The sequence below is a fragment of the Haliaeetus leucocephalus genome, unplaced genomic scaffold, assembly GCF_000737465.1.
Source record: "Haliaeetus leucocephalus isolate CR32 unplaced genomic scaffold, Haliaeetus_leucocephalus-4.0 Scaffold207, whole genome shotgun sequence".
NCBI classification, from domain to species: Eukaryota; Metazoa; Chordata; class Aves; order Accipitriformes; family Accipitridae; genus Haliaeetus; species Haliaeetus leucocephalus.
Genome location: NW_010972643.1, coordinates 559,172 through 577,669, shown reverse-complemented (window position 1 = coordinate 577,669; position 18,498 = coordinate 559,172). Strand labels below are relative to the sequence as shown.

At 38.1% G+C, this 18,498-nt stretch overlaps 1 protein-coding gene across 3 annotated transcripts in view; it reads left to right on the top strand.

Moving 5' to 3' along the window:
* The window catches only part of DST (dystonin), a 306,520-nt gene that overhangs the window by 273,855 nt on the left and 14,167 nt on the right, over positions 1-18,498 (top strand). For all 3 annotated transcript variants that reach the window (XM_010566374.1, XM_010566375.1, XM_010566376.1), the window contains 11 exons: positions 135-341; positions 2,029-2,148; positions 6,459-6,628; positions 7,032-7,191; positions 8,630-8,824; positions 10,051-10,179; positions 13,738-13,881; positions 14,733-14,921; positions 15,704-15,833; positions 16,644-16,807; positions 17,144-17,306. In XM_010566374.1, the coding sequence (XP_010564676.1) occupies positions 135-341; positions 2,029-2,148; positions 6,459-6,628; positions 7,032-7,191; positions 8,630-8,824; positions 10,051-10,179; positions 13,738-13,881; positions 14,733-14,921; positions 15,704-15,833; positions 16,644-16,807; positions 17,144-17,306 (1,771 nt within the window). The remainder of the gene's footprint in view (positions 1-134; positions 342-2,028; positions 2,149-6,458; positions 6,629-7,031; positions 7,192-8,629; positions 8,825-10,050; positions 10,180-13,737; positions 13,882-14,732; positions 14,922-15,703; positions 15,834-16,643; positions 16,808-17,143; positions 17,307-18,498) is intronic.

Here is an 18,498-nt window from a genome sequence, read left to right as displayed (position 1 = left end):
CATTTAATTTGTTTTAAAATTGCATTTTATAGTCTTTCTCGCTACATCATTCTTTATCAGACTGGTTTTTTTCAGTGTTTACCCAGTGCTTGAGCAACGCAGTATTTAGAGTAATTTTCTCCCTTTTTTCTAAGGTTTTTGCCACAGAAGTGAATTCTCATCGAGATCAGATCATAGAGCTGGACAAAACTGGAACCCATTTGAAATATTTCAGCCAGAAACAGGATGTTGTCCTTATTAAGAATTTGCTGATTAGTGTACAGAGTCGATGGGAAAAAGTAGTTCAACGCTTAGTTGAAAGGGGAAGAGCTTTGGATGATGCAAGGAAAAGAGCCAAACAGGTAATCGGACAACAGCTGTTGTAGAACTCTTTGAACTTACTTGTAATTGCATCCAGACTCTTGAAGAATATGGTGCTTTAAACCACTTTCAAGTAAGTCTGGGTTTAGTGTAACAGACACTGTTGAGTTAGTGGAGCAATTTCTGTGATTCAATCATAAAGCACTTCATTTGTGAGGTGAAAGCATCATTTTCAACCCAAGCAGTGACTTCTGTCTGCAATACTGCATAATCTGAAAGAAGAAAGTTACAGTATGGCTTCCAGATGTATATTAGTGCCATCTGTCCTCAGAAAGAAGTTTCACAATCAACCCCTTGTATTTTAAAGAATGTGATGAACCCCTTTCATTAATCTGTGGGAGTAATCCTTAGTATTTTCTTCATGGCTTTACATTGTGCCCTGAATAATACTCATCACTTCCTCAATCTCTTATGTTAGTTACTAGTCCAATATCTTCTGTGTGGTAAGATATCTCTATTTCCTTAAAAAACCTGGGAAGTTTTTTCACACAGCTTTCCTTACCAGGGAGTATTCTTTTTTTTTTTTCCCTTAGATTCATGTTCCCCTCACTGAGGAACATAAATGATAAGATGCAAAATGTGTGAAAGGAATGTAACATGTTTAAACATCAGTAGGAAGTTCTAGCTTCTTTTTATTCAAGTGAACATGACCATTCGAGATCTGGTCATGTTCACAGCCAAACCACATTCCCATGTTCGCTGCTACTGCCACTCAGCTCATAAGAGTAAGAACTTCTCTGAGGAATAAATTAGCCCATAAGCCAAATAAATGTTATTTTCCAGCAGTTTTTCTTGTACATTCACGTACACAGCAGTTCTGCAATGAGATGGATTTCATCTCCATATCCATTTACAGAGCTGAATACAATAAGTTATTAATTTGGGACGACAACTATCTGTGTAGAGTGGGGAAGGAGTACTGAAGGGTACTACTGTCAAGGCCTGATCCACAGCCCTGGACAAACAGGTTCCAGGAGCCTTGAGAGGTTTCTGAACTAGTTGCTTGTGCTTTCATGTGTAGGCAGCCCAGGCAAGAAGAATTTTCAAAAGAGAGGCAAAGAGAGAAATGACCAGCTTAGAAAATATAATCCCAAAGGGATGCCACTTTGTGAAAGCTGGTTGAATCTTTGGTCTTTCCCTGCTTCCTTCCCTGAAGCACTCTCTTGTTGAGACAGGAAGGAAGATTCAGAATCTGTTCCTTGCCCGTCAAGATACTATTTGATATAATGAGAGCATTTATGAGCATCTCAGGAAAGATCTTCAGCAGTCATCCAGACAGGAATTTTCCACAGTGGTTTACTGCTGTTGTCCCATATAGGCAATAGCTAAGCCCCATTCTTGCTGTATTTACTATTCATTACTAAAAACATAGGAATCTAAATGACCAACGCATCAACAGAAGTTACCAATATGTCTCTGTCATACTGCGTATGCAGATCATGCACATAAAAGTTTGCTAATTCACTTAGGAGAAGGGAGACTAAGTCCAGTGGGCACATGATTGGGCTAGTCCTGTTTGAGAGACCAGGGAGAAAAAGCGCAGGAAATCTTTCCAAAGTCTGCAGAGTACTCGTTTGGCCTGTAGAGAATTGGTTGGGGTTTAATGTTTTCAGACTACTTTATGAACCGGTGAATTTTAAAGTCCATGCAAATCTTGCTTTTCTGCAGTTCCATGAAGCCTGGCACAAACTTATGGAATGGCTGGAAGAGTCAGAGAAATCTTTGGACTCAGATCTTGAAATTGCAAATGACCCTGACAAAATAAAGATGCAGCTTGCACAGCATAAGGTGAGTTATGAGTGATGAAATGCAAAGTGCCCAGTGAAATGTAGGAAACTCTGTCAGCTTTGTACTGTTCAGTCAGCAGAGGAAGTAGACTTGTGGCCTCACTACAGTGGAATGCTTATTAACATCTAATTAAATGGTCGTGTGTTACAGGTGGGGAGTGAAAAAAAACTTTTCACAGTACCTGATCTGTGGGGGAATTGTTAACTATGAAGAGGAAAGACATAATAATACAGCACCATGGAAACTTTAAAAAACAAAGTAATGCTATCTCAGAATAGGAATCTCTGAAGAGGTTTTATTACAGGCTTTTTTCAATCCTTAAGCCACAAATTTAGCATCCAGTTATTTGGGTTGGGATTTTCTTCTTAATACTACAGGATGATCTCAAAACTGAAAACTAATCTTGTATTTTGATTGGCAGTTGCTTTTTGTGTCAAGTGGAAATATTAACGAAATCCTCTAGAAAGTACAATCACACCATTACTAGCAAAGGTTGTTTTCTTCATGGGATTCAAAATTCTAGGACCAGCTTTCCACACACCCAGCTACTGTAGGTGAAAATGTAAGTCTCCCTGATTGACCTGGCTTTTCAAACAAATAATGATAATGTAAAAGCTCTGTAGTTCCATCAGACACAGAGCAAAAGGAAGGACAGAAGAAGTTTCCGCTTAATTTTTACTTTTGTAAAGAGCCTAGAATAATACATTATGGAGGATCAAGTGGCTGAGTGGTAGAATCTTCAGAGGCAGACTGTGTCCCAAGATTTAACTTGGAGCAGTTTCATCAGAGTATAGAAAGATCATTCACTTTTCTACATTTTGGCATATGTTGACTTCTACTTTTCATGTCAGTTTTATTGTTCTCCATTTAATCTTATTTTTTCATTCTGCACAATAGGGTTTGCATATCTAATTTTTTCCCTGTCAGTGTCGCTTCTGATGATTGCTTTTACCTCTGACAAGTTTTGCCATGTATACTAATGATGGGTTACTGCATCTGTCTGCTTTATATTTTTGTCATCTCTCAGTTTACATGATGATTTAAGTATTATTTGTCAACCAGGAAAATACTCCCCTTTAATATGGGGAAGTTGGCTGTTGGTCAAGCAAAAACAGTTTTACCTATGTTTGCTGTTAAAACTTTTAGATAAAACCTACATTAACATGCTGTTATGCTAAGTCTGCAATTTCAGTTTGTTCTGAGATTGCTGCTGTTGCCAGAATTTGAAGTCAGTGATGGGAAGTTGGGGGGGGATCTTGGGGGGGGGGAATCTTTCTGTTAAGATAGTCTTTCTTGCCTTCTCTGACTCTATCAATCTTTTAATCCTTCTACTCCTCTCTTCTTTATAAAGTTCAAACTGCTCACAAGTATGTGACTGTGCTTTGAGGTCCTTTAAGGTCCTGAGGTTTGACTCTCTACCTTTATTCTCCTCCCCTCTTCTGAAATGTTAAACTTGATAATCCCACTTGTTCTTTATACCTACAGCAGTACATTTTATGAGCCCAAACTTCCTCACGTGGATTGGCAGACTTATCACTTCTCTCAGATATCTTTTCTCCAGCTTCTTTTTGTATAAAATGCCTGCAGAGAATAGCTACTTAAGTTGCTTGAATCTCATTTCCCATTAAGGAATGGGATGGAATGTGGCACAGGGACATTAGGGTTGAAACTGGTGGTTTGGAGGAAGAAGATGAATGTGTGTGAGAAAGGGAGTTCTGTGAACTTTGTGACTTGAAACTTCAAACAAGCGCCCCAAGAAATCAACTCAATTGTTTTTTAATGAGCTGTCATACCTCCCAACACTGCAGTGTCCTTCCTTGTATTTTGAGTCTTTTCCTTCCACTCCCACATGTACCCCCTGTGTCTGTCTTTGTCTTTTCTGTCCAGCCTTGAAGGTTTCCTAGCTCCATTTAGTTAACTGAACTGAATATGTGCTCTGTGTGTTCTGTAAGCAATAATTTGGACTCACTCTTTGCCAGTTGTTACTGCCAAAAAAAGAAGGCCCTGAAAGAGAAAAGCCAAGATAATATGTTTTCTCTCTCACTCGTACCTAGTGTGTTGCCAGGGACTTTTGGGGGTTATTCATGGTCTGTTTATCAGAAATTTTTTCTCATTTTTAGAAGTCGGGAATGGAAAAACCCTTACTAGGTCACCCAATCCATTCTTGTGCTAATGCTGCCTGTTCCTTGCAGTACACTTTTATGAACCTGGCTAATTTTATCTGTATGTTCCCATCTTCCTTAGATGGAAGGTAGGTAGTTAATTACTGAGATTTCGTTCATCTTGCCTGTCTGCTGCTGGCAGCTTAAACCAAAATCTACTCTCTGTTACACCTCTGTGAAATCAAATGAAAGTAGATTTAGTGTCATGTTTGTAGTCGCTCAAAGAATTAATTGACTGCAAGCCTTCGTTCACCTTTAAATCGATTTTTCCTGTGTGATCCTTCTGTGGCAGCAATTTCATTGTGTTGCCTTGTGCAAATCAAGTAACACTGTGCATGTACTGGTAAGTAATTAATAAACCCTATCAAAGAAAAGGAGCACAGACATATTGTTTGTATGGAAGGAACTTTTATGAAAAAACGTTTATTTTCATTTTGAAAATTCTTTTTATTTTTATTGTAGTTCTAGCTTGACAATGGTGTTTGTATTCTTTCTTAAAGTGAGTGTGTTTCCTTGTTTTATATGAGGAAAATGAAAGGACAGTAAGCAGTAAGGAAATGCTGAATTACAAAACAAATTCTCCTTTTTTTTTTTTTTTTTTTTTTTTTTTTGGATAATGAATTTTGATCCTCAGTTCCTTCTGGATCCTGAAATAACCCTAAAGTAAGGACAGTACAGTGCAAAATACTAAGCAAGTTTTAAAAAAGGAACCTTGAATCACCCTAGGTAAAGTTGTCATACTGTCTACATGGCATAACTCAAAGCCTACCTCCTACTTAAGACACCTCCATTCCAGTTGAGCTTTCCCTGACACACTTTCACATCTAAAAAGAGCAGATGACTAGGTGGACACATGGGAAAGTTGGTGGAAGAGTTGTGAGGTACCGTGGTACAGGTTGGTGCAGGCCAGCTGGGAACAGCTTGCCAGTTGGAGTGGAACAGCCATGCATGTGCCAACAGTGACCATGAGGAATCCTTGCAATCTTTATGCACCCTGAGGAATTACTATAAGTTGTAAGTGGTAATAATTTCCTTGCTGGATTTGATGATACTGAACATTGCTCTGAGAACGAGATGAAAAATCTGTTTCAGCAAACGCTAAACAAAAACTCTTTTGGCCTAGTATTTTTTGTGACAAAAATAACCCCATAATATATATTTGATTCTGTATATAGGAGTTTCCAAAAGCAAACTTGTGATTTATTTTATGTTTTTTATTAACTGATTTCCTTCTAGCAGTTCATGAAGGTGTGAAATAAAACACTTTGAGCATTGCTACATTTTAAAAGCTGCTGTGTAGGGCTGGGTTTGTGTTTTGGCAGTGTTTCTTTAATTATTTACTCTGTCAGTCGGTTAACTCCTCTGCAGTATCAGATGAGCTGTGTTTCTGTGTGCTTCTCTGTGCCTGTGAAAAGCTTCCAGGGGCTCTGTGCAGAAGGAGCTGTCAGAGTTGGCAGGCAGATGCAACTGCTGTGTCACTGTCATCTTCCAAAGTCCCTGGATCACAGAAACCTGCTTGTGATCATGACTTCCAGCCCAAACTGTGTTACTGGCATGTCACCTGGCTGCTTCTTGTGCCTGGATCTGTATACTTTTGGCATACAATTCTTCCCAGTTATAGTATGCTTCAATCTTAGGAGGGTTAAATGCTTGTGGTTGGAGGTTTCCCAGCCTGACTATGCTGAGCTAAAACAATTACCTTTGTAGCCCTTGGGATGCTCTACACTGGCTTGAAATCTTAGTATGTAAAAATGTAGTGTGAAGACTGCTCAGTTCATGGCTCCCAAAGTAGCAGTTCTTTCACATTCTTCTGACCACCAGGTAGCCCCTTGCTGAAAAATAAGGATATTATGGTAGGACAGGAATCATTGCTCTCACTGAAGGAGGGATCTTCCGGAAGTTTTTCCAGTAGGCATAGAGCTACATTCCTGGAGAGGGACAAAACGCAGAGGCTCTGCAAGTATCAAGCCCCATATAATTTCAGGTGTACTGTGGCACTGGAAGACTAGAAATTTTGCAGTAAATTTAAAATTTTCTTGCAGCAACATCTACAACTTCCATTGCAAATAATATGTCAAAGATTAATTAACTGTGGCCTGTAAGCAGTTAATGCTATAAGGGTGTTTTCTTTTTCTTCCACATATATAGGAATTCCAGAAATCTCTTGGTGCCAAACATTCTGTGTATGATACCACAAACAGGACTGGACGCTCCTTGAAAGAGAAAACCACTTTAGCTGATGACAATTTGAAACTTGATGATATGCTGAGTGAGCTAAGGGATAAGTGGGATACAATTTGTGGAAAATCAGTGGAAAGGTAAATGGAAACCAATCTAATTATTCAGCAGATAAGAAAAAGGCTTAGGAGACTTCTTTTGGCTTCTGTTGTGTAAAAGTAAAACCAGAGTGGCTAGCTTGTTTGATAATTAAGAGTGCCAAAGCAGTAAAATACTAGAAATGCATACTTTCCTGATGGTACGGAAGAGGACTGGGGCGGGCGAGGGGGGGGTCCCCAACTAATTAAAAAGGGAAGCACTGATTTAAAGCTCTTAGCTGTTATCATTTTATGCTGAAAATATTTTCTTAAAATGTGTTAGTGATTTATTTTTTTTCTCTGTGTGTGTGTGTGTGTGTTCGGTTTTTGTTTCTTTTTTTTTTTTGTTTCTGTTTTTTTTTTGTTTCTGTTTTTTTTTTGTTTGTTTGTTTTTTTTTTCCCCCAGACAAAATAAACTGGAGGAAGCCCTGTTATTTTCGGGGCAATTTACCGATGCTCTGCAAGCTCTCATTGACTGGTTATACAAAATTGAACCTCAGCTAGCAGAAGATCAGCCGGTACATGGAGACATTGATTTAGTGATGAATCTGATTGACAATCACAAGGTAATTCCAAAAATACTCTTTTTTTAAAAATTACTAGACTGCTCATAACTGTAGCATTTTAATGCTATCTTTATTTGGCTATTCTGTAATTTTTAGAAACATGAAATAGTTTTATGTCATCAACAGTGGAAAATGCTGTAAAACATACGTGGAAGACAATGACTGTTAAGGACTCATTGACACCAGTTGGTATTGAGATAAATTTTGTTTAATGCTGCTATCCTGTGTATGAATATCTTGTCAAAAATCACAAGTGTGCATTTATGAATATGTGTGTATGGACAAGAGGTGGCAAAAATTATTTTACTGGAAATCTTTGGGGGAGACATGGCTTTTTATTTAGCACATCTGCTAACCAAATGTCCAATGCACTCATCATGACTACAGCAGCCTTTCAAACCTGCAGGGCTGCTGTATATTAATGGAGAAAAGTAGCTGCAATGCTTAAGTTATGCATGGGAGTACACAGCTAGAATATGGACCAGGAAGCCTACACTGACAAGCTGCAGTATTTTGTTACCGAAATGGTTTTGGAGATGGAAGCAAGTAGGAGATGTAGGACTTTGCCTCTGAACCCCAGTTTCGCAGTTCAGTATGTCAGAAGAAACAGCTGTTGAAGTTACTGGTATTGCCAATGCTACATGCAGTCAGAGCTCTGGAGCCTGGGAGGTTTACGAGGTGAAGGTGCCTCTGTTCATCCACCAGTGACTTCCAGTATGCAAAGACTGTTCAGTGAGGAGGAGATTTTGTCCCTCATGAAAATAATTATTTGGAAACATGGGTTGTCTATAAAAAGTAGCCTGAAATATGCTGGAATTGCTTCTGAAATCTCATTGTATATCACAAGCAAGTCATACTCAGTGGCATGGTATACTGTAATCGTCATATCTTTTTTTTAAGAGCTTCCTTTATGTACCTGGGGCTTGTTCCATCTGCAAATGTGAACATGCTTTTACATAAATATATGAATAAGTGGTGAGATCTACAGCCTTGCAGTCAGACCTTCAGATGGGGCTTTATTTCTGTTTTTACAACTTCAAACATTCTCCTTGATTGTTAGCATTTTATCTGATCTTTTCCTGCCGAGGCAATCTTGTGCATTAATCAGCGTGTCAGATCAATTGCTTTGATAAAGAGTGTAAAGCCAGTGTGATAAGGAGACTAGATTTCCCATGCATTGCATCAGGATGGGTTCTCAGGATCTGCCTGACATTTTCCTACCATATTCCAGTTTTATTAGGATAAGGTAGAGTGTAAATATCTTCATATGGAATCTCATAAGCAGAACTTTTGTGTTTTGCATCACTTAGATGGAATTACTCTTGACTGAACTGAATCTGTATTTTGATTTCTTCTTACAACCAGTACTTTTTTGTTATTCTTTACATAATTATGCCTTAATGAGTTAAAGATTTCAAATGTATTTGGTGGTGCCTAGGTTTTCCAGAAGGAGTTGGGAAAAAGAACAAGCAGTGTCCAGGCTCTGAAGCGCTCTGCAAGGGAGCTGATAGAAGGCAGCCGTGATGACTCTTCTTGGGTCAAAGTCCAAATGCAGGAGCTAAGCACTCGCTGGGAGACAGTTTGTGCCCTGTCAGTATCCAAGCAAACACGACTGGAACAGGCTCTTCGGCAGGTAGAGGAGTATTACTGATACTACATCTCCTTTATGAGAAGCAGTGAAAATACCTTGCAGTCTAGTTGCCAAAAATTTAATTTCATTTTCACTTCATGTCATTCAACTTAATTTAGTTCCATTTGAAAGTACTTATTTTCTTGCTCACGCATTGCTTACCTTGTCTCCGTCCCTTTACCACAGCACATAAATAATGCCTCTTAGCATTTACTAGTGCCGTTACTATTAGTCTATACCACAAATGCAAAGCAAATGTTTCAAAGACCTTACCATCTAAGGAAATCACTGAAGTTACAGTCAAGCATGAAGGGTAATGAAGAAGTATGCCCCTTTCACAGGAAGCTGGAGATTGCAATCATGTTTATGCCCTTCGTGCCTTATTGGAAAGAAGTAAATTTGTGTACTGAAAACTTGCTTACATTGGCACAATTACAGTGCATAGCGAAGTACATAGTGCAACCCCTTTTCTTCTGCAGAGTGAACTCGGGAGCTAGAACTCAGGAGCTAGAACAGTGTATGTGTGTCAGTATCGGCTGGTACCCAAACAAATAGGTCCATATGTGTTGTTTCCAAACCTGAGATAATATAGATGTAAAGCTCTGTGAAGACATACTAGCTTGGGCTGATGCTAGGATGGGGCTCCTGCAATAGCGATGTATCCACAGTGTACATAATTCTTGCCCTACTTTTCCCAGGGTACTGTGTTTGTGCAGTTCTCCAGTCTCTCAGCAGGCACAATCCTGAGCTGCCTCAAACACTAATTGTGTCTGAATATGTCTGTGCCCAAAGGTGGAACTTTCTTGTTTTCTCCAGACGTAAAAGGGTCAGCCACCAGTGGGCTGTCAATTAATTTTGCTTAACTGGTGTTTTAAGCTATGCAGAAAATACAGCTCTCATCTCTCCAGCTGGTCCATGAAAGCACCTCCCATGTAATTTGTCAGCATAAAGGCATGACATTCTCAACTGAGCTGCAAATACACTGTAAATCAGATGGCTAAGAGCATGAACAGGCTTTTAGGCTTCCTATAATTTTGGGGAGAAGCATGAGATATTTTTACGGTTAAGAAAATGTACTACTGTGTATCATTGACTTTTTAATGGAAAGTTGATGTGCCAGTACTGATGATTAATGACTCCAGATGTGGGCTCAGTCTCCTTATGTAAGCTGCAGTGTGTCTGTCAGATCCCCTCATGAGTGACCATGACTACTTTTTGCATTTTAACAGGCAGAAGAATTCCACTCTGTTGTCCATGTCCTTTTGGAGTGGCTGGCAGAGGCAGAGCAGGCTCTTCGTTTCCACGGGGTCCTTCCAGATGATGAAGAGGCCTTACGTACATTGATAGACCAGCACAGGGTAAGAAGAAAATGAAGAGGGTTCTCTTCATTCTAATAAGCCTGTTAGAGGGTAGAATAAAGGAAAGGAAGCAGTCTGTCCCATATAGTCATATCCAGCATCCAATGTTTGCTTTTGCAACTGTTTCTGTAGAGAAGCTAGAAATTCAATGGAGTTGACAGATTTGTGCCCATACTGATGCTGGGCTCTTGTTAGAGTCATCTTGGTTTACTAAGAAAATAATGGACCTTTAGAAAGTTGCTGTAAACATTTAGAGACACATGCAAACCCCTCTGTGGAATATATGCTGCCTGACAATTATAATAGACTGCTACAGTAGCAAAAGTAGTAAAATAGTCTTAGCACTATTGAGCAAAACAGCATATACTTTTCTTTCAAGGTCATTTGTAAATGTCAGCAGAATGATGTTATCATCCATTAACCTTTTGTCATGGTGAAACAGCGTGCTGTCATGCTTCACATGCATTAGGTACTGAAATATTGCAGTGCCATAGGTACTGCAGATACTAGATTGTAGGCCATCAAACTTAACTTTGCAGTAACGAAATGGGAAGATGGCTAAGGAGCATAAAGGTCCTATTTTCACTCTCGAAACAGGAGGCTACAAACACGCACGTTTAAGCCCATGCAAACTCTTCTTGTAAGTGCAGTAGTAACAGTACCAAGTACATAGTGTAAAAATGAAATTGCCCACAATGTTATAGAACAAATTATAAGAGTAATGGATTTGTTCATCATTGCTCTGAAGAAAGTTATAACAAAACTTATGAAATGGGGAGTGGAAAAGCATCCTGTTTAAATTGAGTTTGGGAATATTATTATGCAGAGGAGTGCGTGCAGGGTATGAACTATCTAATGGTTCTTAACTAGGGAGTTTTCAAGGTACTCAAACTTCACTGTTCTGAAGTTTTCAGATTTAATTTAGGGCCCTGGAAACTGGGTGCTATTCTTTAGCTGGCAAATGTATGTATGCATCAGTGTATGTTGACTCATGTTGGCCGTAGCAACTTGCTGTCTTCGATGGAATGAAATTGGTCTTTTAGCTGCCTTTCCTCCACAGGTGTTCGTCGGTTCCCTTTTACTTAATTTTTTGTTTTTTTCTGAATACAGAGGAAAGAACTGTCTGAATGAAATCTTAGGTCCACTGAAATCATTAGGGAAAAAAAAAAATCTTAAATTTCTCCCTCTGCAATGTAGATTGATTAACAAAATATTTCTGTACAAAGCTCAAAATTGTGCTGACAAAGCTGAAGCATAACTTGGAACCTCAAACCAAAACAAAGTCTGTCTCTGAGAAACCCTGTCCAGCTGGGGAAGAATAATCACTAGCACAACACAACCAACCTGAGTGTTAGATGTGGCCATACTGTACTTAAAATTTTTTTAGTAGACTTTAGAAAATGTTCTCCCAACCACATTTTCTTCTTAAAGGCCAAATAACAGAAATACAAAAATCGTCAAGCTAAGAAAGATTGTGGCACTGCTGCTTTACCAATAAGCACATGCAGCAAAATCTTCCTTGAATGAGTGGTCTCTTCTCTTAAGCTTGTAACACTAGCTTTCAAGAAGAAAAAAAAGAAAATAAGGAAAAAATGTAATATTTTATCATACAGACATGGTGTTTAAAAATAATACTGCAGTATTAATATCAAAAAAATACAACTGACATTATTCACGTAAATATGAAATGTATCTTCCTTTTATCACTGTGATTCTTGTAAAATAGTTTAATGCATTTCTATCCAGCTACTTGTTGAAAGGTTTCTTCAGGACGATATTTTATCCAAACTGTCCATCGTTATGCCCATTACTGATTATTTATTTTTTTTTCTTGAATACTGCATGTGATTTAATGAATTCTACGATCTCAGGCAGAGAGGTTTCTGTCACTCACCATCCTCGCTAGGGACTGAGAGGTATAGTGGGTTAATGCACTGCATTAGCTAATGAGAAGCATCCCATCTACTCTTTTGTAAATGTCTCTATATCACTGGACTGCCACAGAGTTCAATACAATTAGTATCCTTTACTGAGGGAAAGCTTAATACACTGTATGTAGTATGTCATAGATTTAGATTTTTGATATATTCTACTACAGTTGTGCAGAGAAAAACAATCTTGTTGTTGCCTGTTTTCCTCCTGGTCCCGGCTTATTTTGGTAGTCTCTCACTACAACCCACCTCGACTTTTCCAAAACTATTTTGAACTGAAATACTGTAAGAACTCACACATTTTTATGAGAGAAGGACTGCTATTGTGATTGGGTCTTAAACTCCAACATTAATTTAAGCTTAAGTCAAAATCAGTTAGTGATGAATATCTTTAGATATACAGCCTACCTATTCCAGGCTTTTAGAACAAGGTAGAAGAGATTATTTTTTTTCCACACTTTTATTTTGTAATAGCTTCATATTTAATTTGTAAAGGCACAGGATAATGTCGTTATGAGTTGTTGTAGAATCTGTTTTTATGGTGTTTAGGTGATTTTGAATTTTCTAAGATCTGACTTGGCTGATACATAATTTCTGGAATCCAAAATAGCCCTTTGTAGATGGAGAGAGGAAGAGTTAAACTTCCAGAGACATGGTTCCATTTTGTAGCCCAATTAAAGATGTTAAAATGTAACAATTCCACTAGGCACTGAGAGATGTTGGCAGTTCTAGTTAAGGGTGCTCACAAAGACACACAGACTTACACAACATTTAGACTTAACAAAATAGGCAGAATAGTAAAACCATTGTAGTAGCAATAATAATAATTTTAAAAAAAAAGAAATGTAAACTATATAAAGGATGGGAAAAGTCCTTCAGTTTTTTTGTTGTGTTGTCTGTCCCGTCCCGTCCCCCCGCCAAATTCTGGTCTTGCCACCCTTTCCTTTGCCAGACTCCCTAGGAATATCAATGGCTATGAGCTTGGATGTCTAAAGCTGTAAACATCCTTTTGCTTTTACAAGATTTTTCCCACATGGCAGTGCCTCTGAAAACAGCTGCTTAATTAGTAGCCTCTGCCCCTGTTCTTGCTGTCTCTCTCCCCCTCAGCTGCTGAGTTTTCACATTTGTGTTAGTTTAGTATAGCTGCTCCTGAAGTTCTCTATCATCTTGTCTGAGCATGTTAATTATAGTTGGACATTTCCAGCCTCTGCTAGGAGCTTGATAGTTTATTGTGAAGAATATATTGTGAAGAATAACTTGACAGACAAACTAAGTCATCTGAAATGTTGCCAATAATGATTCTAACCATCACATCGTTGATTTACAGCACTTCTAAAATGCTGTAATTCCTTCTTTTTTTAATAAGGGCATATGTGTCTCAAGTATTTACAGTATGGTGGGCTTTTAAGGAGTGGCAAGCTGGGGTAAAGAGTTTTAGAGCTTCATTTAGTACTTTATGTGGAATAGGCCTTATAAACTTTTTTAACTTCTCAGAGAAATTAAACATGCTTCTTGCGAGTTGAATCTGTTCGAGCAATTGAGAGGCTCGTGACCTTCCATATTATGCACTCAGATTTCTCTTGCAAATTTTGTCAACATGTAACTGAAATGGTTACCTCTGGTTTAGGAATTTATGAAGAAACTGGAAGAGAAAAAGGCAGAACTGAATAAAGCAACAGGTATGGGAGAAGCTATCCTAGCTATCTGCCACCCAGACTCCATCACCACTGTTAAGCACTGGATAACAATCATCAGAGCCAGGTTTGAAGAGGTCAGTATATGCCAAGTCATCTTCAATGCAACAGTCCATCTTTGATTGGAACATAGCTGACAACTAACATAGTAGTTACACTGGGAGGAAATGAGCCAGCTGTTGAGAACTAAACATTTAAAATACCCGCCGTGATGGATGTGAATACCATGCTTCCCTAGGTTTTATTTTAAAACTTATAGGGCTTTAAGAACTAAAGCAGATGGTCAAGCTTCTTTGTATGTGTTAAAGGAAATACTGCCTGACACTTCCCACGTGAAGAAAGCCAGTAGTTTCTAGGGACAAACTTTAAAGTTACAAAGGAAAGAAAATACAGGGCAAACTTGAAGCATTTTCTAATTGCATTAAGGAGGATTTGAGTCCAACATATTCTTAATCTAGAAGATCTCCAAATTATTTAAGTGGCTGCAAATAGGTCTCAGAGAGTGTACCAAACTCTCAGCTGCTAAGGTGGTGTTTTCTGTGTATATTAAGTTTAAAGAAAAACAAAATACTGGTGTTAGCAAAGCGTGGCTTCAGGAGTGTTCAAGAGGAAGGTGGACACCAAAATCCTGCATGATTCACTAACTTATACCTATTGTTTGATAAAGTTCTTAATATGTTGCCTGAGTGTGCTATTTACTGCATTTAACAGCACCTAATCCTGAACATCTGTGGAAAAAAAAGTGTTGAATTGGGAATTCTAGTTACCTAGCACCTTTAGTGATCAGCCACTGCATCTAGCACTTTTGAAAGTCAAACATCAATAGGCCTGGGAGGAAGCTCTGGGTTTACAGTTATCAGAACAATTTTAAATGCATTTTAAAGAATTTCAGATGTGCACATACTCATGCATTGGTTCTTTTATCAAGGTCTTAGCATGGGCTAAACAACATCAACAGAGACTGTCAGGAGCTCTGGCTGGACTTATTGCTAACCAGGAACTGCTGGAAGCTTTGCTGTCCTGGTTGCAGTGGGCAGAGACTACACTTACTGAAAAAGATAAAGAGGTTATCCCCCAGGAGATTGAGGAAGTTAAAGCACTTATAGCCGAACATCAGGTAAGGCATGTTAAGTGATATGTGTCCTACACATTCCACAAATGGTGCTCACATCTCAGCTAGGCTTCGTAATCAAGTGTGAATCTCCTTAGCTATTTTCTTTCCTAATAATCAAATCCCTTTTCAGATACTCAGTTGTGTGTTTTGTACGTGTAGGATGTGCACGTAGTTCATTCAATGAAGAGGTAAAAAACCAACCAAACAAAAATTCAGTGCCACATTGTTCTAAAGCAAACCTACAACTCCCTATAGGAACAAGGAAGATAATAATAATGATAAAAAAACCCCACATGAAATATATGATAGTGCTGCTGCCTTATAACTAGTGTTGCAGTGTGGCTTTACTGATTGGATTTCAAAAATACATTCATGAAGTGCCAGAAGGAGCTGCTGGTGCAGTGAATGCTCATACCCCAGTTTACACACCAGAGCTGTCTCACTTTTGTGAACTGCAGTCTGGACAGCAAGGAACACCTGAGTACTCAGAGTCAAAATTCTGTAGTACGTCACCTCACCCTACACAGTTAATGAAGGAGTCTGACAGACTGTTTTTTTAAATGTAACCTTCCTTTAACAGCCAGGCCATAGTGGTCTTAAAATCTTACACTGTTGATTTTTCTTACCTACTAAAACCTTTATCTGTGTCTTTTTTGTGAGGCTGGCATTATAAGAGGCTTTCTGTGCCAGTCTTGTAACTTTGGTGTTTTGCTATTGTATGTGGTTTTCATTCCTGTGGTCACTTTTGTGTATTGTGAATTAAAACCATCTCTATCTGATTGCAGACATTCATGGAGGAAATGACCAGAAAACAACCTGATGTGGATAAAGTTACAAAGACCTATAAAAGAAAGGCACTTGAATCCACTCCAGTACAATCTCATATTCCTGTCCTTGATAAGGGGAGAGCAGGCAGTACGTAATGAAGTGTTTTGCGGCAGGTCACACACATCATTGCTCTATCTATGAAGATAACAAATTATTAGTAATCTAATAGGTTTGATTAGCTTCTAGTGAAACTGGGTGAAATTCTCTTGGCTGATTTTTCTAATTATCTCTCATTTTGCATTGTGAGGTAACTTCTCATAGCAGACTTGTATTTTTAGATTTTGTCCTATACTTCTTGAATACTTTTTTCTAAAGTGTGCAGCTTTTCATGTGCTATTAAACTTCTAAGAGTGTGCATGTGCTGAGTCTTTGCAAATCTACCATTATCTGAAAGTGTAAACAACTTCTTTTACATAAAGATGTAGAGACAAAATTTTGCTCTTACTGTCTGTGAAATTATATGGATCCAATTAGAAAGTGTGTTCAGTGAAGTTGAATGGAAAGTGAATCAAGTGAGGAAATTGCTTTTTGTTTTTTTAGATATACTTACCCATTGTACTTTATATTTACCCATACATGGAATCTGCTTCTAAAATCAGGTTGTTTACTTTGCAACTCTGAGAGACTTGCAAAGATTTTATTTAAACTGTGCAGCTTCACTGGTGCAGGCACTACTAGCTGCTTCTGACTAGACAAGAGATACTTTAACCACCATGTGGTCCTTCCCCAGCAATGGTGTTAAAAAAAAAAAAAAAAATCCCATTAGATGGAATCATATCAGGGTATGGGCTCATTATTTGGGACAGGAAGGAGCAGTTTTAGGAAGGTCAAGTACCTTTAACGTGAATGTTTTGTTTGAACAGGGTGAGACTTACACATTTTATCATGTTTTAACAGGAAAGCGTTCCCCAACACCAGGCGTATATCCATCAGCAGCCCAGGCCCAAATCGAAACCAAAAATCCTCGGGTAAACCTTTTAGTCAGCAAATGGCAGCAAGTCTGGCTTCTGGCCTTGGAAAGGAGAAGAAAACTTAATGATGCTTTGGACAGACTTGAAGAGGTCAGAAAAGGACTGTACAAGAATATACATACTTTTTGCATAATTTTGTTTACCCTGGATTAAATTGTCAATACTGTAAATACTGTAAACAACTTCCGTATTTGTGGTATTATATTGTATGATACAGCTAACTGAAAACACTGTGATACACGTGCTTTAACATGCTTTAAAAGCTGTCATTCTCATTTTAAATGTGAGGAGAGTTAAGATGTTTGAAGTGTTTATATAGGTCCTCAAAGAACCAGTTATTCTAAAGAACGCAGATAGTATCTCTCTCACTGATTTTCTAGATTGATTGATTTCAACTGAAAAAAGTTCTTTGTCTTTTTTATTAAGCTGAGAGAATTTGCCAACTTTGATTTTGATATTTGGAGAAAAAAATACATGCGATGGATGAACCATAAGAAGTCTCGTGTGATGGACTTCTTTAGGAGGATTGATAAAGATCAGGATGGAAAGATAACAAGGCAGGAATTTATCGATGGAATTCTTTCTTCAAGTAAGTTTTAAAATTAACTCAGTGTTGGACTTGGAACAAACATCTCATGAAGTCTTACTGTCTATATAGTGTACCCTATGTGGTTTATTGTGTTAGGTCACAGATTTCCCTTTCAAAGTCATTAATTATGATTACCTTAAACTATAATTATTTTACTTGAAAATATTTCTAGATTCTAGAAACTTTCTAGTTCTTTTACGTCGTGAATCAGATGACAAAGGTCACATTTATATTATTGGCTAATTAATAGTTTACTGGTTTACTGGACCCGGATTGTCATTCCTACAGTACACTAGCCACTCCAACAATTACTTTCGATTTATTAGTCTGAACAGTAAAACATACCTTAAAACCTACAGATAATTTTCAAAATCAGTTCATATGATCATATGATTTTTATTGAAGAACTATATATGGAATAGTTTCAATTATAGAAGGAAACCATGTAATTTCTGAAACCAGTGTTTGCATGAACCATGACCGTGTTCATATACCTTTATAATGAGGATGAAAATGTCAAGCAATCAGACCAGGAAGGGACTTTTCCTAGCTTTCCTGATGGATTGGTATTCCTTAGGTATGCACAGTTGGTGGTAACATAAGCCTTCCACATCATGTCTCTGTGTGATCACGTTTGCCTTTAGCAACTGACTCAATAGATAAGGGCCTACTAAAAATAATCGTTTATCTTCAGATTATAGAGACTTTTGCTTTCAGCAGTGAAGAATCAGAATTGGGCTGCTTTTAGCATCTCATGTTAAAGTTACTTAGTACAAGAATATTGTAGTGTGTATATTTCCCCCCCTGCTTTAGAAAATGCAGTAATACAGTCACTATATGTGCACATCGCTGTTTTGCATGAATTGGCAGAAGTTGATGAAAAAAACCCTGATACCACCAAGAGGTTAACTTACTCATTTAACTCAGTTGCTACCAAATTGTTATAATTTATGAGTACTCATGATTTAATCCCTGTTCACCGTCTTGACCGTTTCCTAGAGAATCTCTGCGTGGGTTAATATTCTGCTGCTATGAACTTGATCTAAAGAAGGGTTTCACGAAACACCGTGCATGTTTCTGCAGTGGGAAGGCCTTGCATTAATTAGCAGTGAAATTCTTGGTTGACCTTTCCTCACTAACAATTTATCTTGTTAATCTGTGGTATCTTATGCACTTTGAAGGTCAAAATGTT